The sequence below is a fragment of the Salvelinus namaycush genome, chromosome 42 (assembly GCF_016432855.1).
Source record: "Salvelinus namaycush isolate Seneca chromosome 42, SaNama_1.0, whole genome shotgun sequence".
NCBI classification, from domain to species: Eukaryota; Metazoa; Chordata; class Actinopteri; order Salmoniformes; family Salmonidae; genus Salvelinus; species Salvelinus namaycush.
The window spans coordinates 16086293-16113759 of NC_052348.1; the positions used below are offsets into that span (position 1 = coordinate 16086293).

General features: G+C 47.1%; 1 protein-coding gene across 3 annotated transcripts in view; it reads right to left on the bottom strand.

Moving 5' to 3' along the window:
• The window catches only part of npnta (nephronectin a), a 69099-nt gene that overhangs the window by 21453 nt on the left and 20179 nt on the right, over nt 1–27467 (bottom strand). For 2 of the 3 annotated variants that reach the window (XM_038981906.1, XM_038981905.1), the window contains 5 exons: nt 18974–19072; nt 11494–11613; nt 4117–4236; nt 1561–1695; nt 709–831 (listed from right to left, as the gene is read on the bottom strand). In XM_038981906.1, the coding sequence (XP_038837834.1) occupies nt 709–831; nt 1561–1695; nt 4117–4236; nt 11494–11613; nt 18974–19072 (597 nt within the window). The remainder of the gene's footprint in view (nt 1–708; nt 832–1560; nt 1696–4116; nt 4237–11493; nt 11614–18973; nt 19073–27467) is intronic. The other variant, XM_038981907.1, reaches the window with a different exon arrangement.

Below are 27467 nucleotides of genomic sequence, written 5' to 3' on the forward strand. Positions count from 1 at the left end.
ACTTCTGTATCACACCGGTAGGGCGACAGATTGTTTCAAATACCAGTGTCGGGATTTTGCTAGTGCTCTAGGCGGGCGGAGGGGTTCTGTGTGCTGCTAGCTACACGGGTAGCATCCCAAACGGCACCCTTTTCCCTATAAAGTGCACTACTTTTGACCAGGGCGTATAGCATTCTGGTCAAAAATAGTGTACTATATAGGGAATAGGGTGAAATTTGAGATGCCGACACTGACTGGCATACAGCAGTTCAGTCAAAAGATTCAACTACTGGGGATATATAATGATAATAGATTACTTTTATTTTTGCCATTGAGCCGCTGTGCGAACAGCAACAACAAAGACAAAAGAGACACACAGGCGTCTGAGTGGTCTATCAAGTTAGAGGAAGAGGACACTAGCCGGAGGAAGAAGAAAAAGAAAGAGATATCTGACGTCTGGAAAACGTTTGACTGACCCTTTTTTGTCTTTAAAGATAAAGATGGCCGTACTAGACGATAAGGGGCGGGGTTATCTCACTCATGAGTGACAGCCATTACAAAGACAAGAGTTTCAGCCCCTTGCTCTTAAGTTGCAGACTACTTTTCCTACCCCGTAATCTCGTCCACCCTCCAGCCTTCAAAAAACACGACCAAAGAAAATAAAAAAGGGGGCCCTGTCCCCTTTAAAAAGAGAGAGGGGCCGCGGGGCCATTCAGTGGCCTAGCTTACGTTTGCAGTCATGGCCCATCCCCCTGTAGCCGTCTTTGCACTTGCACTTGTAGGAACCAGGCGTGTTATAGCAGGTGGCGAAACTGCTGCATTGGTTTTGGCCTGAGGAGCACTCATCCACATCTGAAAGACAGGAGAACCACATAGCTGAGTATGAGGGAGGGAGGGGAGAGACAAATACAAAAAGAAAGAAGGAAAGACAGATAGACAGACCGACAGACAGAAAAGAGAGCTCTTGCACAGCACATAAACACAGTGAAAGGCAGCAGAAGTACAGCATGCTAATTGGCCAAGGTTAATTTCCCCTTCACTCAGAGAGGGAGTTCAGCGTTTATGTCAATGTCTCCTTTTATTAGGGGAAGTGCTATTTATTAGAGTGAAGAGAGAGAATATTCAGTACACTGAAAACTTTACGAAGATTGCTTGTTAGTTAATTAAAACCCTCACCCATTCAGATAACACGTTATGAGGAGTTTAGTTAACACTGCACAACTGACAGTGTTGAACGTTTGATTGTTGACATCTCGAAGGCGAGAGAACAGAGGAGGCGTTATTCCAATAGACTGCTTACTGAATTATTCTCTGTTCAAGATTAAAGAGTGAATGTGATTTGTTCAGAGAAGACGCAGTAAATACTTAGAGATTTGACAGGATTTCATAAGGTTATGCCGTTTTTCCTCTTTCTTTCTTTCCGCTCCCTCGTTCTCTCTGTCCATCCCTCTCTTCTTATCTCTCTCTTAAAATGATTAATGTAAAAACAACACCTACGCTCCAGACGCCTGCCCGTTTTGACCTTTTGACCCTTAAACCCCAGGTAAGGCGTGTGGAAGCCTGGATGACCTCATTACGTACCTACGCACTGGTACTTCCCGTTGATGTATTGCAGGTCGAAGCCCTCGTGACACTTACAGATGTAACTCCCAAATGTGTTGATGCACTTACGGAACCGGGGACATATGGCCATGCCGGTCGCACACTCGTCCACGTCTGAAAGTAAGAACATTACAGATTAAACTACAGTTTATAGTTGAGTCTTTATTAATACTTAGAAGGAGAGGCATTAATACTAAGACGGAAGGGCTGTACAATATCATGGCTCTGATTCAATACATGTAATAAATACCAACGTTTAATCAGCTAGCCCACCTTCATCAGGGTTTCAATTCTTTATTAATAAACATATAGTTTCACCTATACCAAAGCCGTATATATATCCATGTAAATCAATGGAAATATATGTCTCTTCGTGTATGCTTAGGTTGGCTAGCAACACATCAACGCATTTAGGTATTACATGAATACATATATAAATATAGCCTCCAGGTTCATCTGCATCTTTCAAAATAACAGCATTTCCTCTCTTTCACAGGTCTTTTCTCTCCTTATTTCTTCTTTTCTCTCCTTTGGGTTTATTCAAACATGAACGAAAGCCGATTATGTATTAAATCCTATGATCAGAACAATACACACCACGGTTGTGAAGGTTTTAACAGCTTATTCCGTCAGGGTCGACTCAAATCACCTCTGTAGTTACATGGGCAGGAATTAATTGAAAGGACTACAGACAAAGGGTGAGTCTTTTTCACTTAAAGCCATGAGTTAATGTGGTGTAAAATGTTTCATGAGGGAAACAACTCTGACAGTTACGCCAACTTGAAACTTACCGAGTGTTATAGAGAGTCTAAGAGAAAGATGGATGCATACTAATGGGTAGCCTACAACAGGCCAAAATATGTACACGGTTTCCAATCAATCACTGCTTTTCTGTCTGAAAACCCACCCATGAAAAGAACTGCTTGTCTAGAAAGAACAGCGCTGTTTCATTCAATCACTTCATATTTAGTGTTTATCGGCTTATATTCAGTTCTGCATAGCTGTTTTTTCTGCTGACAAACCCTTTGATTAATTGGGCATTTTCTATGAGAAGGATAAATGAAATATGAAGCTGTCTAGTTTCTGGAACAATCCAAAAATCCCAGGAGTTAATCATTAATCAGCACTCATTAATCGCAGGATGACTCGTTAATCATAGCATATTGTCCTCAACATGTCTCAACTCTCGCCTCTCAATCTCCATCGCCTGTCAATATAGATCTAGTCCACGGCAAAAGATTACAGCAAAGAATTTTTGCATTTCATTTTTTGAGGGATTTGACATGGGTTTGCCATGGGCCTCTTCACTTGCCAGAGGAACAAAAACAAAATAACAAAGAGACTACAGTAGACTAGTAGTCTGGACCAGACATGTAACTCATCCAAATCATCCTACCCTGGAACAGCTATCAACTCTCTCTGGTATAAGAATATTTTGAAGATAAAGTCACCATGCAGAGTTTGAGAGTTTGAGAGGACGATCTCCCCCTGATTGCTTTGGAGTTTGTGTTATTGAAGAATAACATAAATTGCTAACACTGGTGACCCTTGACCTAAGTCATTATTTAAAGCAGACACCCTCTTCCATAAAAAAAACTCCTCTTTCCGAAAAGGGTTGAAGGGGTCTCCTCAAATATTTCCAGAGCCATTGTAACACCTGTGGGCTAGGAACCTCTCTCTCCTTCTACAACAGTGATTGAAACCACACCCCCTCTGCCTCCCCTCAGTCTCAAACTGCGACTGGAGTGCATCGCCTTAAGGCTCAGCCAAGCCAATCGACAGAGCTTGTATTTAAGCTGAGCCAATAGACAGAGCCTGCACTTAGATGTGACATGGATTAACTGCCTCAATTTGTCCATTTGAGATTTACTCATCTGAGTGGTGGCATGTAAAAGAGAGAGAGATCCCTGGTCATTTTACTCCCAGTGAACTTCAGTCAGTGCATTCACCTTCATTAAGAAAGGCCATTATGCAGTCTCCACATAGTAAAAATGTAATTAGTAGCTGAGAGAGAGAGAGAGAGAGAGAGAGAGAGAGAGAGAGAGAGAGACAGAGACAGAGACAGAGACAGAGACAGAGACAGAGACAGAGACAGAGACAGAGACAGAGACAGAGAGAGAGAGAGAGAGAGAGAGAGAGAGAGAGAGAGAATATCACATCACCGTTGAGGTTGTCAAGGACATTCAGAATGCCAATGGGCCAGCAAAGAGTGTTTGAGAATAACAGGTAGGTTTTTCTCCCTGCTGCTGTCTTCCCCATTTAAGGGATTATTTGATTTTCTAACTTGTGTTTTCATTGCTGCCAAAGGTATTTTGTCGAGCTCTGTGGCAATCAAATTTCATTTGATCATCTCTTCAGCAAATTCAAAGGCTGACAAGACAAAAGAAACTCACCCGTCTCAGGTTTCTCTATTACAAGAAAAGAAGTAACGCTTCTTCTGGCGTTGAATAATTGAATAAGGCGTGTTGTGTGGATGTGCACGTGTGTGTGCGCTTATGTGCGTGCTGATATATTTAACACTAGAACAGAACATACCCACACAGGTTCTTCCGTCCGGCGCCAGCTGAAGCCCTGGCGACGGGCACTGACAGCGCACCTCTCCCTTCAGCACCTCACAGCCATACTGGCAGTTGGCCATACCACAGGTACGGGTATCTGGAGGGGATACAGCAGCAGGTTATAGCTAGCTCTCTCATACACACACACACACACACACACACACACACACACACACACACACACACACACACACACACACACACACACACACACACACACACACACACACACACACACACACACACACACACACACAGAAACACAGACAGAAACACACAAACAAACATTAAGGACACACACACACACACACACACACACACACACACACACACACACACACACACATAAACACACACACAAACATTAAGGAGACACACACACACACATAAACACACACACGCAAACATTAAGGACACACACACACACATACACACACAAACATTAAGGACACACACACACAGATCCCACACACAAGCGGGTGCGTGGACACAGGAAGACTCACAGTGAGGATTAATTACAGCAATATACTCTGGATCACAACCTAGGTAGAGTGGAATATTGGCACTCACAAAATACCCTCCCTTCACTTTCTTTTCAACCCTTTCTCACCCTCTCTTCTCTCGCCCTCCTGTTTGTCCTGAAAACACCCCTCTGTAGTTCCATTCTCATTGGTCGTTCAGGAGTTCAAGCTGCTCTCCAAAATAACATGAAATCATTTCTTTGTGTGGAGCCCCCCCCCCCCCCCCCCCCCCTTCTCTTCCACAACATGTCCAAAAAAGGAAATGAAAGTTGCTACGTTTGTTGCTGCAGCAGGAACTCTGGAATAGACTGGAGGAGAGGAGGGACGCAGGCCAGGCTGATAAAACGTTAGAGTAGCCTGTTGATCAAAGACGATGAGGAGGAGGAAAGGAGGGACGCAGGCCAGGCTGATAAAACGTTAGAGTAGCCTGTTGATCAAAGACGATGAGGAGGAGGAGAGGAGGGACGCAGGCCAGGCTGATAAAACGTTAGAGTAGCCTGTTGATCAAAGACGATGAGGAGGAGGAAAGGAGGGACGCAGGCCAGGCTGATAAAACGTTAGAGTAGCCTGTTGATCAAAGACGATGAGGAGGAGGAGAGGAGGGACGCAGGCCAGGCTGATAAAACGTTAGAGTAGCCTGTTGATCAAAGACGATGAGGAGGAGGAAAGGAGGGACGCAGGCCAGGCTGATAAAACGTTAGAGTAGCCTGTTGATCAAAGACGATGAGGAGGAGGAAAGGAGGGACGCAGGCCAGGCTGATAAAACGTTAGAGTAGCCTGTTGATCAAAGACGATGAGGAGGAAAGGAGGGACGCAGGCCAGGCTGATAAAACGTTAGAGTAGCCTGTTGATCAAAGACGATGAGGAGGTGGAAAGGAGGGACGCAGGCCAGGCTGATAAAACGTTAGAGTAGCCTGTTGATCAAAGACGATGAGGAGGAAAGGAGGGACGCAGGCCAGGCTGATAAAACGTTAGAGTAGCCTGTTGATCAAAGACGATGAGGAGGTGGAAAGGAGGGACGCAGGCCAGGCTGATAAAACGTTAGAGTAGCCCGTTGATCAAAGACGATGAGGAGGAGGAAAGGAGGGACGCAGGCCAGGCTGATAAAACGTTAGAGTAGCCCGTTGATCAAAGACGATGAGGAGGAGGAAAGGAGGGACGCAGGCCAGGCTGATAAAACGTTAGAGTAGCCTGTTGATCAAAGACGATGAGGAGGAGGAAAGGAGGGACGCAGGCCAGGCTGATAAAACGTTAGAGTAGCCTGTTGATCAAAGACGATGAGGAGGAGGAGAGGAGGGACGCAGCCCAGGCTGATAAAACGTTAGAGTAGCCTGTTGATCAAAGACGATGAGGAGGAGGAAAGGAGGGACGCAGGCCAGGCTGATAAAACGTTAGAGTAGCCTGTTGATCAAAGACGATGAGGAGGAGGAAAGGAGGGACGCAGGCCAGGCTGATAAAACGTTAGAGTAGCCTGTTGATCAAAGACGATGAGGAGGTGGAAAGGAGGGACGCAGGCCAGGCTGATAAAACGTTAGAGTAGCCCGTTGATCAAAGACGATGAGGAGGAGGAAAGGAGGGACGCAGGCCAGGCTGATAAAACGTTAGAGTAGCCCGTTGATCAAAGACGATGAGGAGGAGGAAAGGAGGGACGCAGGCCAGGCTGATAAAACGTTAGAGTAGCCTGTTGATCAAAGACGATGAGGAGGTGGAAAGGAGGGACGCAGGCCAGGCTGATAAAACGTTAGAGTAGCCCGTTGATCAAAGACGATGAGGAGGAGGAGAGGAGGGACGCAGGCCAGGCTGATAAAACGTTAGAGTAGCCTGTTGATCAAAGACGATGAGGAGGAGGAGAGGAGGGACGCAGGCCAGGCTGATAAAACGTTAGAGTAGCCTGTTGATCAAAGACGATGAGGAGGAGGAGAGGAGGGACGCAGGCCAGGCTGATAAAACGTTAGAGTAGCCTGTTGATCAAAGACGATGAGGAGGAGGAGAGGAGGGACGCAGGCCAGGCTGATAAAACGTTAGAGTAGCCTGTTGATCAAAGACGATGAGGAGGAGGAGAGGAGGGACGCAGGCCAGGCTGATAAAACGTTAGAGTAGCCTGTTGATCAAAGACGATGAGGAGGAGGAGAGGAGGGACGCAGGCCAGGCTGATAAAACGTTAGAGTAGCCTGTTGATCAAAGACGATGAGGAGGAGGAAAGGAGGGACGCAGCCCAGGCTGATAAAACGTTAGAGTAGCCTGTTGATCAAAGACGATGAGGAGGAGGAAAGGAGGGACGCAGGCCAGGCTGATAAAACGTTAGAGTAGCCTGTTGATCAAAGACGATGAGGAGGAGGAAAGGAGGGACGCAGGCCAGGCTGATAAAACGTTAGAGTAGCCTGTTGATCAAAGACGATGAGGAGGAGGAAAGGAGGGACGCAGGCCAGGCTGATAAAACGTTAGAGTCGCCTGTTGATCAAAGACGATGAGGAGGAGGAAAGGAGGGACGCAGGCCAGGCTGATAAAACGTTAGAGTAGCCTGTTGATCAAAGACGATGAGGAGGAGGAAAGGAGGGACGCAGGCCAGGCTGATAAAACGTTAGAGTAGCCTGTTGATCAAAGACGATGAGGAGGAGGAAAGGAGGGACGCAGGCCAGGCTGATAAAACGTTAGAGTAGCCTGTTGATCAAAGACGATGAGGAGGAGGAGAGGAGGGACGCAGGCCAGGCTGATAAAACGTTAGAGTAGCCTGTTGATCAAAGACGATGAGGAGGAGGAAAGGAGGGACGCAGGCCAGGCTGATAAAACGTTAGAGTAGCCTGTTGATCAAAGACGATGAGGAGGAGGAAAGGAGGGACGCAGGCCAGGCTGATAAAACGTTAGAGTAGCCTGTTGATCAAAGACGATGAGGAGGAAAGGAGGGACGCAGGCCAGGCTGATAAAACGTTAGAGTAGCCTGTTGATCAAAGACGATGAGGAGGAGGAAAGGAGGGACGCAGGCCAGGCTGATAAAACGTTAGAGTAGCCTGTTGATCAAAGACGATGAGGAGGAGGAGAGGAGGGACGCAGCCCAGGCTGATAAAACGTTAGAGTAGCCTGTTGATCAAAGACGATGAGGAGGAGGAAAGGAGGGACGCAGGCCAGGCTGATAAAACGTTAGAGTAGCCTGTTGATCAAAGACGATGAGGAGGAGGAAAGGAGGGACGCAGGCCAGGCTGATAAAACGTTAGAGTAGCCTGTTGATCAAAGACGATGAGGAGGTGGAAAGGAGGGACGCAGGCCAGGCTGATAAAACGTTAGAGTAGCCTGTTGATCAAAGACGATGAGGAGGTGGAAAGGAGGGACGCAGGCCAGGCTGATAAAACGTTAGAGTAGCCTGTTGATCAAAGACGATGAGGAGGAGGAAAGGAGGGACGCAGGCCAGGCTGATAAAACGTTAGAGTAGCCTGTTGATCAAAGACGATGAGGAGGAAAGGAGGGACGCAGGCCAGGCTGATAAAACGTTAGAGTAGCCTGTTGATCAAAGACGATGAGGAGGTGGAAAGGAGGGACGCAGGCCAGGCTGATAAAACGTTAGAGTAGCCCGTTGATCAAAGACGATGAGGAGGAGGAAAGGAGGGACGCAGGCCAGGCTGATAAAACGTTAGAGTAGCCTGTTGATCAAAGACGATGAGGAGGAGGAAAGGAGGGACGCAGGCCAGGCTGATAAAACGTTAGAGTAGCCTGTTGATCAAAGACGATGAGGAGGAGGAGAGGAGGGACGCAGCCCAGGCTGATAAAACGTTAGAGTAGCCTGTTGATCAAAGACGATGAGGAGGAGGAAAGGAGGGACGCAGGCCAGGCTGATAAAACGTTAGAGTAGCCTGTTGATCAAAGACGATGAGGAGGAGGAAAGGAGGGACGCAGGCCAGGCTGATAAAACGTTAGAGTAGCCTGTTGATCAAAGACGATGAGGAGGTGGAAAGGAGGGACGCAGGCCAGGCTGATAAAACGTTAGAGTAGCCCGTTGATCAAAGACGATGAGGAGGAGGAAAGGAGGGACGCAGGCCAGGCTGATAAAACGTTAGAGTAGCCCGTTGATCAAAGACGATGAGGAGGTGGAAAGGAGGGACGCAGGCCAGGCTGATAAAACGTTAGAGTAGCCCGTTGATCAAAGACGATGAGGAGGAGGAGAGGAGGGACGCAGGCCAGGCTGATAAAACGTTAGAGTAGCCCGTTGATCAAAGACGATGAGGAGGAGGAAAGGAGGGACGCAGGCCAGGCTGATAAAACGTTAGAGTAGCCTGTTGATCAAAGACGATGAGGAGGAGGAGAGCAGGGACGCAGGCCAGGCTGATAAAACGTTAGAGTAGCCTGTTGATCAAAGACGATGAGGAGGAGGAAAGGAGGGACGCAGGCCAGGCTGATAAAACGTTAGAGTAGCCTGTTGATCAAAGACGATGAGGAGGAGGAAAGGAGGGACGCAGGCCAGGCTGATAAAACGTTAGAGTCGCCTGTTGATCAAAGACGATGAGGAGGAGGAAAGGAGGGACGCAGGCCAGGCTGATAAAACGTTAGAGTAGCCTGTTGATCAAAGACGATGAGGAGGAGGAAAGGAGGGATGCAGGCCAGGCTGATAAAACGTTAGAGTAGCCTGTTGATCAAAGACGATGAGGAGGAGGAAAGGAGGGACGCAGGCCAGGCTGATAAAACGTTAGAGTAGCCTGTTGATCAAAGACGATGAGGAGGAGGAAAGGAGGGACGCAGGCCAGGCTGATAAAATGTTAGAGTAGCCTGTTGATCAAAGACGATGAGGAGGAGGAAAGGAGGGACGCAGGCCAGGCTGATAAAACGTTAGAGTAGCCTGTTGATCAAAGACGATGAGGAGGAGGAAAGGAGGGACGCAGGCCAGGCTGATAAAACGTTAGAGTAGCCTGTTGATCAAAGACGATGAGGAGGAAAGGAGGGACGCAGGCCAGGCTGATAAAACGTTAGAGTAGCCTGTTGATCAAAGACGATGAGGAGGTGGAAAGGAGGGACGCAGGCCAGGCTGATAAAACGTTAGAGTAGCCTGTTGATCAAAGACGATGAGGAGGAGGAAAGGAGGGACGCAGGCCAGGCTGATAAAACGTTAGAGTAGCCTGTTGATCAAAGACGATGAGGAGGAGGAAAGGAGGGACGCAGGCCAGGCTGATAAAACGTTAGAGTAGCCTGTTGATCAAAGACGATGAGGAGGAGGAAAGGAGGGACGCAGGCCAGGCTGATAAAACGTTAGAGTAGCCTGTTGATCAAAGACGATGAGGAGGAGGAAAGGAGGGACGCAGGCCAGGCTGATAAAACGTTAGAGTAGCCTGTTGATCAAAGACGATGAGGAGGAAAGGAGGGACGCAGGCCAGGCTGATAAAACGTTAGAGTAGCCTGTTGATCAAAGACGATGAGGAGGAGGAAAGGAGGGACGCAGGCCAGGCTGATAAAACGTTAGAGTAGCCTGTTGATCAAAGACGATGAGGAGGAAGAGGAGAAAGAGAGAGGAAGATCAACAAATACTTGAGGTGACCTAAAAAAAAATACATAACTGCCAACTGTATGGACAAAACATTATGAACACCTGCTCTTTCCATGACCAGGTGAAAGCTATGATCCCTTATCGATCTCACTTGTTAAATCACTTCAATCAGTGTAGATGATGGGGAGGAGAAATGTTCAAGAAGTATTTTTAATGCTTTTAACAGTTTCCCTTGTGTATCAAGAATGGTCCACCACCCAAAAGCCATCCAGCCAACTTGACACAACTGTGGGAAGCATTAGAGTCAACATGGGCCAGCATCCTTGTGGAATGCTTTGGACACCTTGCAGAGTCCATGCCTCGAGGAATTGAGGCTGTTCTGATGGCAACGCAATTTGGAATGTGTTCTTAATGTTTTGTACACTCGGCATATGTAGATAGAACACACATGGATATTCTGATGTTATACTTCAACGGTATCTTGGGGTTTTTGTTCCTGATGGGTAAAAGTAGTTCATAATAATCAAATCAGAAAAATAAAACAACCTTACCTGTCAAAGAGGGGGCCTCCACATTCAAGTGGGGCGATATCATTACTGCTTTCATCAAAGGAACACTCAAGTGAGCACTTTCATACTTTTATAAGGTTCTCGATAAGATTGTGTGGTTGCAAAAGGTGCAAGGAAAGGAGAAAGAAAAATAGCAGCGGTTACTGGAGGGCAAGCACAGACACACCATCACCTCTACAGGATGAGTCAGAATACCTTTAGGGCTAAGCAATACAAGTCCCATTTTATATACAAAGGTTAAAGTTCACGTCTACTTCATATTTGACTGGGGGTGCGTCCCAAACAGCACTCTATTCTCTATACAGTGCACTACTTTTGACCTGGACCTATAGTCATTTAGGATGCATACTGGGGTTGGCTCCCCAGAGCCTGCCTGTAGCTGTAACGGTGCCGGTCGGTGACGGTGAGTGGATAGAATGGGATGTTGACTTTATTTTCCTAAACATTTCATCACAACAGGAGAGACTGTAGTGTTGTCAAAGGTCTAAACGTGGATGTGAAAATGGACTTCATAATTGGAGAGAGAGCACAGTATTCTAATGGCTTTAAAGAGGGAATACATTTGAGGTGAGGGAGAGGAAGCGAGAGAGAGAGAGAGAGAGAGTGAGAGAGACAGAGAGAGTGAGAAACAATGAACAGAGAGAGGGCGGAGAAATCAAGAGAGAGAGAGACAGAGAGGAAAAATGAAGAGACAACAGACTGACAGAGAAATACAAACAGAGTCAAAGAAGAGAAGAGGGACAGTCCGTCACACTGTTCACATCACACAGACCCACGTCATGTGACATTCCACTCACTTCCACAGGTCCCGTCAGGCATCAGCATATAGCCATTGAGGCAGTAGCACTTGTAGCTGCCGTATGTGTTCATGCACCTGTGTTTGCACGGCCGGGGCTTCAGACCGCACTCGTTCAGGTCTGGAGGGAGAGAAAGAGAGGAATCAGAAGGAGGTAGCGTGGGGGACGGAGAGGAAGGAGAAAGAGAGGGAGGAGAAAGAGAGGAAGGAGAAAGAGAGGGAGGAGAAAGAGAGGGAGGAGAAAGGGACTAATCATAAGGTAGCGTGGGGGACGGAGAGGAAGGAGAAAGAGAGGGAGGAGAAAGAGAGGAAGGAGAAAGAGAGGAAGGAGAAAGAGAGGGAGGAGAAAGAGAGGGGGGAGAAAGGGACTAATCATAAGGAGGTAGCGTGGGGGACGGAGAGGAAGGAGAAAGAGAGGGAGGAGAAAGAGAGGAAGGAGAAAGAGAGGAAGGAGAAAGAGAGGGAGGAGAAAGAGAGGAAGGAGAAAGAGAGGAAGGAGAAAGAGAGGGAGGAGAAAGAGAGGGAGGAGAAAGAGAGGAAGGAGAAAGAGAGGAAGGAGAAAGAGAGGGAGGAGAAAGGGACTAATCATAAGGTAGCGTGGAGGACGGAGAGGAAGGAGAAAGAGAGGGAGGAGAAAGAGAGGAAGGAGAAAGAGAGGGAGGAGAAAGGGACTAATCATAAGGTAGCGTGGAGGACGGAGAGGAAGGAGAAAGAGAGGGAGGAGAAAGAGAGGGAGGAGAAAGGGAGGAAAAGCAGGAGTTAGGCTTCTTCAGCCCACACTTATTTTGTGTCTGGAGGTAGGGAGAGAGAGAGAGAGAGAGAGAGAGGGAGAGAGAGAGAGAGAGGGAGAGATGGGGGGATAGAGAGAGAGAGAGAGAGAGAGAGAGAGAGAGAGAGAGAGAGAGAGAGAGAGAGAGAGAGAGAGAGAGAGAGAGAGAGAGAGAGAGAGGGAGAGAGAGAGAGAGAGAGGGAGAGATGGGGGATAGAGAGAGTAGGAGAGAGGGATGAGAGAGAGAGCGAGAGAACAGAGGGATGAGAAAGAGAGAGAGAGAGAGAGAGAGAGAGGGAGAGATGGGGGGATAGAGAGAGCAGGAGAGAGGTACGAGAGAGAGAGCGAGAGAACAGAGGGATGAGAGAGAGAGAGAGAGAGAGAGAGAGAGAGAGAGAGAGGGAGAGATGGGGGGATAGAGAGAGCAGGAGAGAGGTACGAGAGAGAGAGCGAGAGAACAGAGGGATGAGAGAGAGGGAGAGAGGGAGAGAGAGAGAGAGAGAGAGAGAGAGAGAGAGAGAGAGAGAGAGAGAGAGAGAGGGAGAGATGGGGGGATAGAGAGAGCAGGAGAGAGGTACGAGAGAGAGAGCGAGAGAACAGAGGGATGAGAGAGAGAGAGAGAGAGAGAGAGAGAGAGAGAGAGAGAGAGAGAGAGAGAGAGAGAGAGAGAGAGAGAGAGAGAGATCAAAGGGCACAGTGTCAATCTGGGTCAAGCCCAGCACATCATTTGTATGGAGTATATGGGAGGGAGTGGGGTGTGGAGGGTGGGGGCCAGTCTCAGGTAAGTGCCTAAAGGAAGTGAAGTGTTTCCATGTTCAGACAAGCCCGGCCGCTACCTTCCTCCTCTCCTCCTCTTTACACAGGAAGACACAGTTAACAGCTGTTCCAACTGACCAAGCTGCTTATTACATGCTGCAAATGGTAAAAACAAATCGCTTCCTCGTACGTAACCTTTTCAAGTTCATACCGAAGGTGACGTTACTGTTGTGTATCGCCTTCACAACTCCATCGCTGATTTCAGGGTGTTTCTTTTTGTGACCGTAAATGTCTGGAGCTCCACCCCTCCACCAGTCTATGCAGATATTATTAGAAAACTATCCCTTGTTAAGGTTAGACGCTGTGTGAGCTCAGAGAGAAGAGAATGTACCCGAGGCTCAACACCTGTCAAATACTGCTGAGAAAAACTCAAGTCATTATCTTTACATTGGTCTGAAACACACAAACACTAACTCAAGTCATTATCTTTATATTGGTCTGAAACACACAGCCACTAACTCAAGTCATTATCTTTACATTGGTCTGAAACACACAGACACTAACTCAAGTCATTATCTTAACATTGGTCTGAAACACACAGACACTAACTCAAGTCATTATCTTTGCATTGGTCTGAAACACACAGCCACTAACTCAAGTCATTATCTTTACATTGGTCTGAAACACACAGACACTAACTCAAGTCATTATCTTTACATTGGTCTGAAACACACAGCCACTAACTCAAGTCATTATCTTTACATTGGTCTGAAACACACAGACACTAACTCAAGTCATTATCTTTACATTGGTCTGAAACACACAGACACTTACTCAAGTCATTATCTTTACATTGGTCTGAAACACACAGACACTAACTCAAGTCATTATCTTTACATTGGTCTGAAACACACAGCCACTAACTCAAGTCATTATCTTTACATTGGTCTGAAACACACAGACACTAACTCAAGTCATTATCTTTACATTGGTCTGAAACACACAGACACTTACTCAAGTCATTATCTTTACATTGGTCTGAAACACACAGACACTAACTCAAGTCATTATCTTTACATTGGTCTGAAACACAGACACTAACTCAAGTCATTATCTTTACATTGGTCTGAAACACACAGACACTAACTCAAGTCATTATCTTTACATTGGTCTGAAACACACAGACACTAACTCAAGTCATTATCTTTACATTGGTCTGAAACACCAATGTAAGTTGAGTAAGTCTTCCATAAGAGTACTGATGTCCACGGTTGAAAAATTATACAATTCAAGGGGTTACTTTTTTGTTAATGCACTGCACCTGGAGTGGACACCTTTTGAAGTGTGCTTGGAAGTAGGGTCCCTTGGGAGAACAGGGACCACCAGGAGTGCTTAAAAGGATACTTCAGGATTTTGTCAATGAGGCCCTTTATCTACTTCCCCAGAGTCAGATGAACTACTAGCATGCTAGCAGATACCCAGAGACTTCCAGTCATTGGGATAACGCCAGTTAGCATGGGCTGGCGAAGCTACCGCTAACTTCCTGCATGCTGGACACAGAGGCGTACAAATAGTATCCACGAGTTCATGTTCATCTGGGGAAATAGATACAATGCATCATTCCCAAAACCCAGGAGTGTCCCTTGAAGTGTGTGTGTGCGTAAGGAGGGGGGTGACACACATATACACTCACACACACCCTCACAACAACATTAAAATAACATCTATCTAAGTTACACCCCCCCCCCCCCCCCCCCCCCCCCCCCCCCCCCCCCCTTCATGTCTAATTGAGGCATGCCATGTCAATAGATCTCCATCTCAGCTGTACATGATGGCCGGTCGTTTTAAAGCCTGGCCCACTTCAGAGTAAAACCATGAGCGGCGCCATCTTTAGCTCTGGGGCAACGTGCGGAATGGTATTGCATTCTTTGGGTGCTTTGGCCACTGGCATGCCCGTCTGTATCGGACAGATGCTACAGATTTAAATAGATGAACGGGACGAGGAGCGGAGTGTACCTCGGTCGTGTACCTCGGTCGTATACCACGGTATTAATGTGAATTGGCTAGCCCGCTAAGGTCATGTCAGCACCGTGATTGGTGGTAGGGGAGAAACGGTCTGTTTAAATCCTCCGCTGTGCCATTGGGCTTAAGTCAATTTCCAATGCAGTAAATGTTAGGGGATGACTGACAGTCTGACAGAACGGGTTGGCGACGGTTTAGAATAGAACACCGTGGCCCACTAGAATACAGTAAATGTTAGGGGATGACTGACAGTCTGACAGAACGGGTTGGCGACGGTTTAGAATAGAACACCGTGGCCCACTAGAATACAGTAAATGTTAAGGGATGACTGACAGTCTGACAGAACGGGTTGGCGACGGTTTAGAATAGAACACCGTGGCCCACTAGAATACAGTAAATGTTAGGGGATGACTGACAGTCTGACAGAACGGGTTGGCGACGGTTTAGAATAGAACACCGTGGCCCACTAGAATACAGTAAATGTTAAGGGATGACTGACAGTCTGACAGAACGGGTTGGCGACGGTTTAGAATAGAACACCGTGGCCCACTAGAATACAGTAAATGTTAAGGGATGACTGACAGTCTGACAGAACGGGTTGGCGACGGTTTAGAATAGAACACCGTGGCCCACTAGAATACAGTAAATGTTAAGGGATGACTGACAGTCTGACAGAACGGGTTGGCGACGGTTTAGAATAGAACACCGTGGCCCACTAGAATACAGTAAATGTTAGGGGATGACTGACAGTCTGACAGAACGGGTTGGCGACGGTTTAGAATAGAACACCGTGGCCCACTAGAATACAGTAAATGTTAAGGGATGACTGACAGTCTGACAGAACGGGTTGGCGACGGTTTAGAATAGAACACCGTGGCCCACTAGAATACAGTAAATGTTAAGGGATGACTGACAGTCTGACAGAACGGGTTGGCGACGGTTTAGAATAGAACACCGTGGCCCACTAGAATACAGTAAATGTTAAGGGATGACTGACAGTCTGACAGAACGGGTTGGCGACGGTTTAGAATAGAACACCGTGGCCCACTAGAATACAGTAAATGAGATACTATGATAAGTCTAGTTTTGACTTCCAATTGTCCAATAGCACTAATTCACATTAAACAACTAAGAGAAGCTTCTCTATTGGTGTCAGTGGTTTATATAAAAACATTAAGGTTTTAGTAAATAAAACACATTCAGAAGTTGTTTTTATTGTACTAAATGCTGAATAATTACTTTACCCCACAAGCAAATTAATCTGTTACAGATTTATATCCAACATAGTGAATTGTGAAAAAAAATCTGTAAAATCTCTGTCTGTGTGTTTCATCTTCTACACTTGATACCCTTAAGTACTAAATGAGAAGAGATGGCCCATCTGGAGCTGTCACGACAAAGTCATCATATTAAATACCGACTCCCACCAAGACATACAACTAGAAATCGTTGACAGAATGAGAAACTAAAGTGGCCATTTCAGCTCTGAGATTTCGAATCCAGGCGCAATTACTTGGTCATTTGTATTATAAAAAGAAAGACTGTCTCTCTCTGTGGAGTAACTTTGGACAGACAATCATTAGCACCTGTCGGTGTTCTTTATCATCAAAAAGTGAATTCATACGTAGAATGGAGTGATACGAAACAATGTCATTGAGATTTCCATTGGGCGATAACCACACTGGATATATTGGGTGCTTAACATGTGTTATAAAAATCCTAATCCTTTTTAGCGTTAACTTCCAAGCGTAACTCAAACTTGTTTCAAGGTCAAAGAACAATTCCCAACACTTCAACACAGTCTTGTTAGCATCATTAGCACTGTCACTACTGACATACAGTGATTGTCGCTAACTATCATTAGCATCTCCTCAGCTACATGGCCAAACACATCAAACAAGACAAAATGCCCTCTCAACTAGCGACAACTCATCCCAGACATCTCACCCTGTCTGCTATTTTGGTCGCCATCCCTGTTTTTTTTATTGTCACCTTTCATTTGGCCAGTACCCTCCCTGACAGTTCAGTAATCGCACACGCACACGCACACACACAGAACCCTGGAGCTGGTATTTGCCAGCCATTTCTCCCACTGTCACTGCTGCTTTGTCTGCCGGAGCTCTGCCTTCATCATTAATAAGAGCTGCTGTGGAGAGAGACAAGGGTAAAAGGCAAATAAACATTAAAAAAAACATTGTCCATTGAAACTCAATTGAAACTGGAGAGAGAGAGAGAGAGAGAGAGAGAGAGAGAGAGAGAGAGAGAGAGAGAGAGAGAGAGAGAGAGAGAGAGAGAGAGAGAGAGAGAGAGAGAGAGAGAGAGAGAGAGAGAGAGAGAGAGAGAGAGAGAGAGAGAGAGAGAGAGAGAGGAGATTCGCTTGTCCAGGCAGTGACAACTGAAAACATCTTGAAAATGTAAATGAAGAGGATGATGGGAAAGGAATGGGTCACGTTCTGAGACAGCACAAGCGCCAAGCAGCAACTGGCGCAGCCAAATGACATACACAGCCTGGCTGAGTCTGTTCCCTGTTGGAAGATAGACAAGATAGAGGGAGACTGGAGGAGATAACGAACGAGAGCGAGATGAGAGAGGAGATAACAGAGAGGACTGACAGATAGGAGAGATAGAACCACCACTTGACAAGGTCTTTGGGAGTCTATTGTATGTGTCTCTGGAGTTGACCCCTTCACTGAGATATTACTATTTACTGTCAATGAACTGTCGTGATGCATCGAGAGAGGGAGAAAAAGAGAGAGCCATTTTTTAAAACCAGGCAAGTCAGTTAAGAACAAATTCTTATTTACAATGGCAGCCTAGGAACAGTGGGTTAACTGCCTTGTTCAGGGGCAGAACAACAGATATTTACCTTGTCAGCTCGGGGATTTGATCTAGCAACCTTTCGGTTACTGGCCTAACACTCTAACCACTAGGCTACCTGCCGCCCCAGACACAGAGAGAGAGAGCGAGAGAGAGACAGAGAGAGAGATACAGATAAAGAGAGAGATACAGATAAAGAGAGAGAGGATAAGGAGAGAGTAGTCCAAGTGATTTATTGGGTGGACTGCTTCAAGGTATGCGTCGGCGGTGCGTTTCTGACACGCCACTATCACTTGCTAACAGATTACCCAGGGGGCTCTCTGGTCAAGAACATGCAGGTCTTGAAATAAAACAACACGATAACGCCGGACAGACAGAGTGGTCCATTGTTCGAAGGTGGCTGAGAAACCATGACAACCCATGTATGTGATGGTTCCCCTTCCGAGCTGTCGGAATTTCAGGAAAAATAAGAGAAGGTGGGGGGAGAAAAAGAACGAAAAACAAAAACAGAGGAAGAAATTGGGAATAGCACAGCAGCTTTCAGTGCTGATTGATGAAGGAAAAGGCCACTGCTTCAGAGGGATAAAGGAGAACAGAGAGAGAGAGAGGGATGAAGAGAGAGAGAGAGAGAGATGAAGAGAGAGAAAGAGAGGGATGAAGAGAGAGAGAGAGGGATGAAGAGAGAGAGAGAGGGATGAAGAGAGAGAGAGGGATGAAGAGAGAGAGAGAGAGGGATTCAAATAAATACAGGAAACCGAGTTGCTGGAATAGGAGGAATAGTAGCTGGAATAGGAGGAATAGTAGCTGGAATAGGAGTCCAGAATAGAAACAGGGTTAAGTGCAAAGAGGCACAGAGTGGTGTGGCATATTGGCATCATGGCATGCTTGGCGTTCGCTCTGCCATTCCTGCTGCCAGGCCAGGCTCTGGCATCGGCTCTCCTAGAAGGAGGAGGGGAGGAGAGGAGAGGAGGAAAAAAGGGGGACATTCATTCTCACTCGGCCCAAGCCATAGAGGACTGAGCCATGCATGTGGGGCATACAGTGGGTGCTGGGTGTGGCGGGGAGCGGGGGGGGGGGGGGCACCCTTCACCACCTCACGTTCCACAGTTTATCTCACCCTCCATCAACACCCCTGCTGGAGGCTGGTGGTCCACAGGAAGAAAGATAGGGGGGTGACTGTCCCATGTTAGGGGGGTTACATAGTCCAGTTCCTCTTCTTAAATAGGGGAGGGAAGGGGGAGACAAAACAGCACACAAGGAGAGAGAGTGAGAGCTCGCCGCCGGTGGGAGAAACACCCACGCACACACTCTGAGATTAGTACACCTCTGACCACGACTGCATTCCTGGAGAGCAAGAACGACATTATGCAGCAAAGAGGATTACACATTTGCAGACTAGAATCACACCAAAAAAGAGAGAGGAGAGAGAGCCTGTTTCTCCTTCTTCTCCGGACTTCTCCTCCCTCCAGCATTCCTTTGCGTCAGCGATGACATGAAAAGGCGTCTCGGAGTCAGAGAGAGTAATCAGTCTGGCTTCTGGACTTCAGTGTGTGTGTGTGTGTGTGTGTGTGTGTGTGTGTGTGTGTGTGTGTGTGTGTGTGTGTGTGTGTGTGTGTGTGTGTGTGTGTGTGTGTGTGTGTGTGTGTGTGTGTGTGTGTGTGTGTGTGTGTGTGTGTGTGTGTGTGTGTGTGTGTGTGTGTGTGTGTGTGTGTGTGTGTGTGTGTGTGTGTGTGTGTGTGTGTGTGTGTGTGTGTGTGTGTGTGTGTGTGTGTGTGTATGCTATTGAGAGAGTAGTGACTACCTGATTGAACCAGGCAGTAATACCTGGTCTAAGTACTTCCTTGCCAACTTGATACAGTCCAGGGCCTCTTGTCTGCCTTCCTTCCTGTCTGACTTTGCCTGCCTGCTTCCCTCCCTCCCTCCCTGTCCACTGACCATTAGGTGACCTTGATAAGGGTGGAGGAGAAGGGTAATTGAACAATGCAAAGGCCTGGGTGACACAAGGCTAATCATATGATGACATGTAAAGTATCATTTGTAATCCTGTGGCAGCTGCAGTGTTTGACATTCAACTTTAAAAATATCACCCCAACTAAACAGAGAGAAAGAGACAGAGAGACAGACGGAGACAGAGACAGAGAGACAGAGAGAGACAGACGGAGACAGAGACAGAGACAGAGACAGAGACAGAGAGAGAGAGAGAGACAGACGGAGACAGAGACAGAGAGACAGAGAGAATGGCGCTCAGTTGGTAGAGCATGGCGCTTGCAACGCCAGCGGTGTGGGTTCAATTCCCACGGGGGACCAGTACCAATCAAAAGTATGAAAATGTACGTGCTCTAGATGAGAGCGTCTACTAAAATGAAGAAATAGATAGATATCTAGATAGAGTGTAAGTGCGTGCTTGGTTTCCACATAATAAACACAGCAAAAAGCGTTAAACAGGGGTGTTTCACTTCATCTAACTACAGAGGTTTAAGGCTACTTCCAAACCTTATATTAGCTAACGCTCTCAGAACAGAAAGAATAGAACGCGCTTAGGATGACATGAAGGCCAAGCGTTACTCAACTTGAGGTACGTGAAGCATAATATTTGGAGAGATGCCACCGCCGCTGGCTCGCTGACACGTATGTGAGAGAGAGAAATGTAGGGGGAGGGGGGAGAAAAAAGAGGGAAAGAGAAATGTAGAAAGAGAGAGAGACAGAGCAAAATAAATGGACAGAGGAGGTCGCATAATCTGAAACGGTTACATGGCGCTCGCTCCCTCACAGGACCGTTTAATAGCATCTAAACAGCGGGAGACAAGGGTTTAATTGAAACCTCCCGTAGAAAATAATCATCTTATTAAAGGGATTTTGATCTGCGGGAGTGACGGAGCGGGGGGGAGTGGGTCTGGTACGTTGTCTCAGTGCTAACTGGATTATCTTGGTAATGAGTTTGATTTGGTGTGGTACAGCATCAGTACCCATCTGGCCCCGACACCATGGCCCCAGCATGACAAGATGTCATTCTGTTAAAGGGGCCATCTGCGATTGGTAAATCCATTGTTGGAACTGCAGAAAGTAAATACATAAAAGCGTTAACATTTGAAAACAAGCTGGACGTGATTCTGATCAGTAATTGTGACAGAGAGAAACATTTTCAACAGTTGGTGTTATTGCAGGGGATGTTTGATCAATGACACGGAATTAATAGCAATGCACAACGTATAATTGTAATACCTCTAATCACAACCCTAAGTTGCTGGAATAATTGCTCACTAATATGAATAGATCATGGGTATACATTGGTCTAGCCATTACAGTGGTACAGGAAGAAAGAGCGACATAATGTCATGTTCCTAACCAAGCTGGAACCTAGACAGAGAGACTTTAAAGTAAGAGGGAGAGAGAATTCTCCTCAACGATCACCTCTATGGTCCCTCTTGTCGCTGTCACAAACATCTGCTGTGTCGTGGTGCTTTAACACTGTTGTTAACCACAGTGCCTTGAGGATCATTCCTCTGTGCTCACCACTCAGTTATTGTGGAAGCAGAATGCCTAGCCCCGAGCATGCACTGCACTGCACGTGTGTGTGTGTGTGTGTGTGTGTGTGTGTGTGTGTGTGTGTGTGTGTGTGTGTGTGTGTGTGTGTGTGTGTGTGTGTTATACTTGTAACTACTGCTTGTAAACATGTTTCTCTGTTTACAACGCCACATCACTATTTCAACCATTACAGTTCACCTCACCATCTAAATGGGTGTCTAACCGAACATAAATGAAACATAAGATAGATCGATCGAGTATCGGCATAAAGGAAAATGAACATTCACAGTGTGTCTTCGACTGACATTAGAACGACAAATCAACGGTTAACAGCAAATCACTACTTTGAATGGAGAAAAGAAATCCAATCTTTAGGTTTTGAATAATTAATGATGTTTCCACGGCGACGTGGAATGATTCCCGCTGAAGGTTATATCTATTAGACGTATTAGACATACATTATCTCTAAATAATCGATCGCTTGAAAAGTCCCCAGATTGCCCCTTTAATGAGCTCTTCAGTCAGGGACACCAGATGTCATAGCCAAGTGCTTGTCTAAGGCCCGGCTCTGCCAACTGAGTTCCATGCACACTTAAGCATTTGATATTTTTTAAATGATAGTTTGTCAGACAAGTCTAATTATTATTAGTACATTGATAAAAGAGCAACGTCCGTCCTAGTCGAAGTAAGGAAGTTAGAGGTGTTCATTAGAGCACGCAACGGAAAATGTTTTAAAACATTTTGCAACGGAAAATGATTTAACATTTTTATTGGACCTGTCTAAGTAGTCCCTCCCAGTTTGAGTCTGTTCTCTTCCTTTGGTTACTAACGAACATGACCCATGTTTGATTCTTTTCTAGCGACTACATCAAAGTTGAGCCGTCCAGCCAACCTGCCATGGGCCACCTTAGCCTGAGACATGTACGATGACTCATTTCTACATTCCGGAAAGGATTTCAACTCCCTCTCCCTCTCCCCCTTCTCTCTCGCCCCCTCTCTCTCGCCCCCTCTCTCTCTCTCTCTCCCTCCATGTTTTTAATTACATGCTATCCTATTCCTGTCTTAAGGCGTGAATTCCACAAGTAGTTTCAAGCCACTCGGATTTACCTGAAATTAACCCTCCCTGACTGAGGGGGTCATTCAATTCAATATAGAGGCACAGACACAGACACATGCACACACACTCACACACTGTGTTGTAACTCTCAACAGACTACTCACTGTGTTGTAACTCTCAACAGACTACTCGTTGCACTGCATTTTCAGCCTGCTCTCTGAGTTATCTCAGGATAGTAATTGAGATGTTATCTGCAGAGGTTGCACTCCAGGCATCATTCACTGTGTGTGTGTGTGTGTGTGTGTGTGTGTGTGTGTGTGTGTGTGTGTGTGTGTGTGTGTGTGTGTGTGTGTGTGTGTGTGTGTGTGTGTGTGTGTGTGTGTGTGTGTGTGTGTGTGTGTGTGTGTGTGTGTGGCCCTGGTGCACAGCAGGCATTTCCATTTGTGCTGATTCAGGCTGTTTCTACCACCCTCTCCTGTGCGATTATAGTATCTAACTACTATGGAGAGAGCTAGCCTGCATCCTGCATCAGCTATGAATCAATGAATAAAACGGCAACATTACTACACCTGTTCCTGTTGCTATGTATGTGTGCATTGTAGACAATAAACAATGATTATCATGCCATCGCTCAGGGCCGGGTGAAGTTTGACTTCCATTAGTTTCCTTTGGAAAATGTTAATGTCAGCAGGTCTGGATGGAGGTGGATGAAAGGGGCCTTGAAGCACTGAGTAAAGGCATGCTGGCTCAGATTAGAACGACCACTAACTCACTACGGCTCTCTCTCTTTCACTGACTATCTCTATCTCTCACCAACTCTATCTCTCACTTACTATCTCTCTCTCTCTCTCTCATCTCTCACTAAGTACCCATCCCTCTCTCTCTTGCTTTCTCACTATCTCTCTCTCTCTCTCTCTCTCTCACTCACCAACTCTCTCTCTCTCCCTCCTTATCTCTCACTAACTACCTATCTTTCTCTCACTAAACTCTCTCTCTCTCTCTCTCTCGCTCTCTCTCTCTCTCTCTCTCTCACACTAACTGACTAACTCTCTCTCTCGCTCTCTCTCTCTCTCACACACTAACTGACTAACTCTCTCTCTCTCTCACACACACTAACTGACTAACTCTCTCTCTCTCTCTCTCTCTCTCACACACTAACTGACTAACTCTCTCTCTCTCTCTCTCTCTCTCACACACTAACTGACTAACTCTCTCTCTCTCTCACACACTAACTGACTAACTCTCTCTCTCAAATTCAAATTCAAATTCAAGCTGCTTTATTGGCATGAAAAACATTGTGTCAATATTGCCAAAGCAACAATGTATACAATATACATTGTAATAAAATTATAAACAATGACAAATAATAATATAGAATGGCAGTAAATAATAATACAAAATTAAATATAAAAATAGTAACAATAAAATGGTAACAGTCAATAATCGAATGTAATGTAATAAAAAAATGAAACTATAACTAACTTATAACTAAATAACGGTCATCTTCACCATTACATTGGTACTACAACTACTATCATCATTACCACTACTACCACCACCACCATCATTAAACTGCTATCATTACCATTACCACGATACCATTACTACTTGGAATGATCAACAACAATAATAATAGTAATAACAATAACAGTAATAACAATAATAGTAATAATAAGTAAGTTACTGCTTACTATGCAGATGTTATTATTCAGTGTCCCTCAGGCTATGGCAGGCAAATACATATTTGGCTGCAAGAGGAGCCATTGCTCCTTCGCCCATGAGTATTTTTAGTTTTTCCTCTGGGTTTAATAAGTTAAAATTTGGAATAAATGTAGACATTTCTGTGAATAATGAATCTCTTGGTGAGGAATATTTATCACAGTAAAGGAGAAAGTGCATCTCTGTTTCTACATCCCCTGTCGTGCAGTGACCACATACACGCTCCTCTTTGGGTAGCCATGTCTTTTTATGTCTGCCGGTTTCTATTGCCAATCGGTGGTCACTCAGCCTGTACTTGGTAAGGATCTGTCTCTGCTTCGTATCTCTGACAGAGTAGAGATATTCAGCCAATTCATATTCTCTGTTTAGGGTCAGATAGCAATTTAGTCGGCTTTGGGATTTTGTTTCGTTTTTCCAATGTTGTATATATGAGTCCTTTGATTGGTTCATGATTTTGTTTATTGGAATTCTTTCTTTTGAAGCAGTGCTGGTGTCAGCTTGGTTGGTGAGGTCCAACACCAGCTGACTGAGAGGGCTCGTTTCTGGGCTCAGCTCTTTGTAACGGTTCTCCTCTTCCTCTTCATCCGAAGAGGAGGAGCATGGATTGAACCAAGACGCAGCGTGATACTTCGACATTAATTTATTAGACACGACAAAACAACGAAGACAAAAAACGAACTATACTTGAATTAACTAACAAAATAACAAAACGCATGTAGACAAAACCTGGACGTAAGAACTTACATGTAACACGAAGAACGCACGCATATGGAAATGACTACATAAAAACCGAACGAACAAAATGAACAAACAAACCGAAACAGTCCCGTATGGTGCAACATAGACAGACACTAACACAGGAGACAACCACCCACAAACAAACAGTGTGAAAACACCTACCTTAATATGACTCTCAATCAGAGGAAATGAAAACCACCTGCCTCTAATTGAGAGCCATATTAGGTCACCCTTTAAACCAACATAGAAACAGAAAACATAGACTGCCCACCCAAACTCACGTCCTGACCAACTAACACATACAAAACTAACAGAAAACAGGTCAGGAACGTGACATAACCCCCCCCCTTAAGGTGCGAACTCCGGGCGCACCAGCACAAAGTCTAGGGGAGGGTCAGGGTGGGCATCTGACCACGGTGGTGGCTCAGGCTCTGGGCGAGGTCCCCACCCCACCATAGTCAATCCCAGCTTACGTCTCTCCCTCAGAATGACCACCCTCTTACTCCGCCCACCTAATATACCGGGTAACATCAAAATAAGGGACAGCTCCGGGACAAGGTAGCTCAGGACAGATAGGTAGTTCAGGATAGAGAGGTAGCTCAGGATAGAGAGGTAGCTCAGGATAGAGAGGTAGCTCAGGATAGAGGGGCAACTCCGGACTGAAGGGCAGCTCCGGACAGAGAGACAGCTCTGGACTGAGGGGCAGTTCTGGATACATGGCAGCTCTGGACTGAGGGACAGCTCATGGTTGGCTGACGGCTCTGGACGCTCATGGCTAGCTGACGGCTCTGGACGCTCATGGCTAGCTGACGGCTCTGGACGCTCATGGCTGGCTGACGGCTCTGGACGCTCATGGCTGGCTGACGGCTCTGGACGCTCATGGCTCGCTGACGGCTCTGGACGCTCATGGCTAGCTGACGGCTCTGGCTGATCCGGTCTGGCGGAAGGCTCTGGCTGATCCGGTCTGGCGGAAGGCTCTGGCTGATCCGGTCTGGCGGAAGGCTCTGGCTGATCCGGTCTGGCGGAAGGCTCTGGCTGATCCGGTCTGGCGGAAGGCTCTAGCGGCTCCTGTCTGGCGGAAGGCTCTAGCGGCTCCTGTCTGGCGGACGGCTCTGTAGGCTCATGGCAGACGGGCGGCTTTGCAGGCTCATGGCAGACGGGCGGCTTTGAAGGCTCAATACAGACGGGCAGTTCAGGCGCCGCTTGACAGACGGGCAGTTCAGGCGCCGCTTGGCAGACGGGCAGTTCAGGCGCCGCTTGGCAGACGGGCAGTTCAGGCGCTGCTTGGCAGACGGACAGTTCAGGCGCCGTTGGGCAGACGGCAGACTCTGGCCGGCTGAGACGCACTGTAGGCCTGGTGCGTGGTACCGGAACTGGTGGTACCGGACTGGAGACACGCACCTCAAGGCTAGTGCGGGGAGCGGTAACATGACACACTGAGTTCTCAAAGCGCACTATAGGACTGGTGCGTGGTACCGGGACTGGTGGTACCGGGCTGAGAGCACGCACCTCAGAATGAGTGCGGGGAGAAGGAACAGTGCGTACAGGACTCTGGAGACGCACAGGTGGCTTAGTGCGTGGTGCCGGAACTGGAGGCACTGGGCTGGAGACACGCACCATAGGAAGAGTGCGTGGAGGAGGAACAGGGCTCTGAAAACGCACTGGAAGCCTGGTGCGTGGTGTAGGCACTGGTGGTACTGGGCTGGGGCGGGGAGGTAGCGCCGGAAATACCGGACCGTGCAGGCGTACTGGCTCCCTTGAGCATTGAGCCTGCCCAACCTTACCTGGTTGAATGCTCCCCGTCGCCCGACCAGTGCGGGGAGGTGGAATAACCCGCACCGGGCTATGTAGGCGAACCGGGGACACCATGCGTAAGGCCGGTGCCATGTAAGCCGGCCCAAGGAGACGTACTGGTGGCCAGATATGTAGGGCCGGCTTCATGACATCCGGCTCAACGCTCAATCTAGCCCTACCAGTGCGGGGAGGTGGAATAACCCGCACCGGGCTATGCACACGTACAGGAGACACCGTGCGCTCTACTGCGTAACACGGTGTCTGCCCGTACTCCCGCTCTCCACGGTTAGCCTGGGAAGTGGGCGCAGGTCTCCTACCTGCCCTTGGCCCACTACCTCTTGGCCCACTACCTCTTAGCCCCCCCCCCCCCAAGAAATTTTTGGGGTTTCTTCACGGGCTTCCGTGCTAGCCGCGTACCTTCATAAATCCGGTCTCGAGCTTGATTCTCCGGCTTCCATCCACGTCTCCTTGCTGTCTCCTCATACCACCGCTGTTGGGCTCTCGCTGCCTCCATCTCCTCACGAGCGCGGCGATATTCCCCAATGTGCGCCCAGTGTCCTTTTCCCTCTAATACTTCCTCCCAAGTCCATGAGTCCTGATCTCTTGGCCGCTGCTCGAACTCACGCTGCTTGGTTCTGGATCGGTGGGTGGTTCTGTAACGGTTCTCCTCTTCCTCTTCATCCGAAGAGGAGGAGCATGGATTGAACCAAGACGCAGCGTGATACTTCGACATTAATTTATTAGACACGACAAAACAACGAAGACAAAAAACGAACTA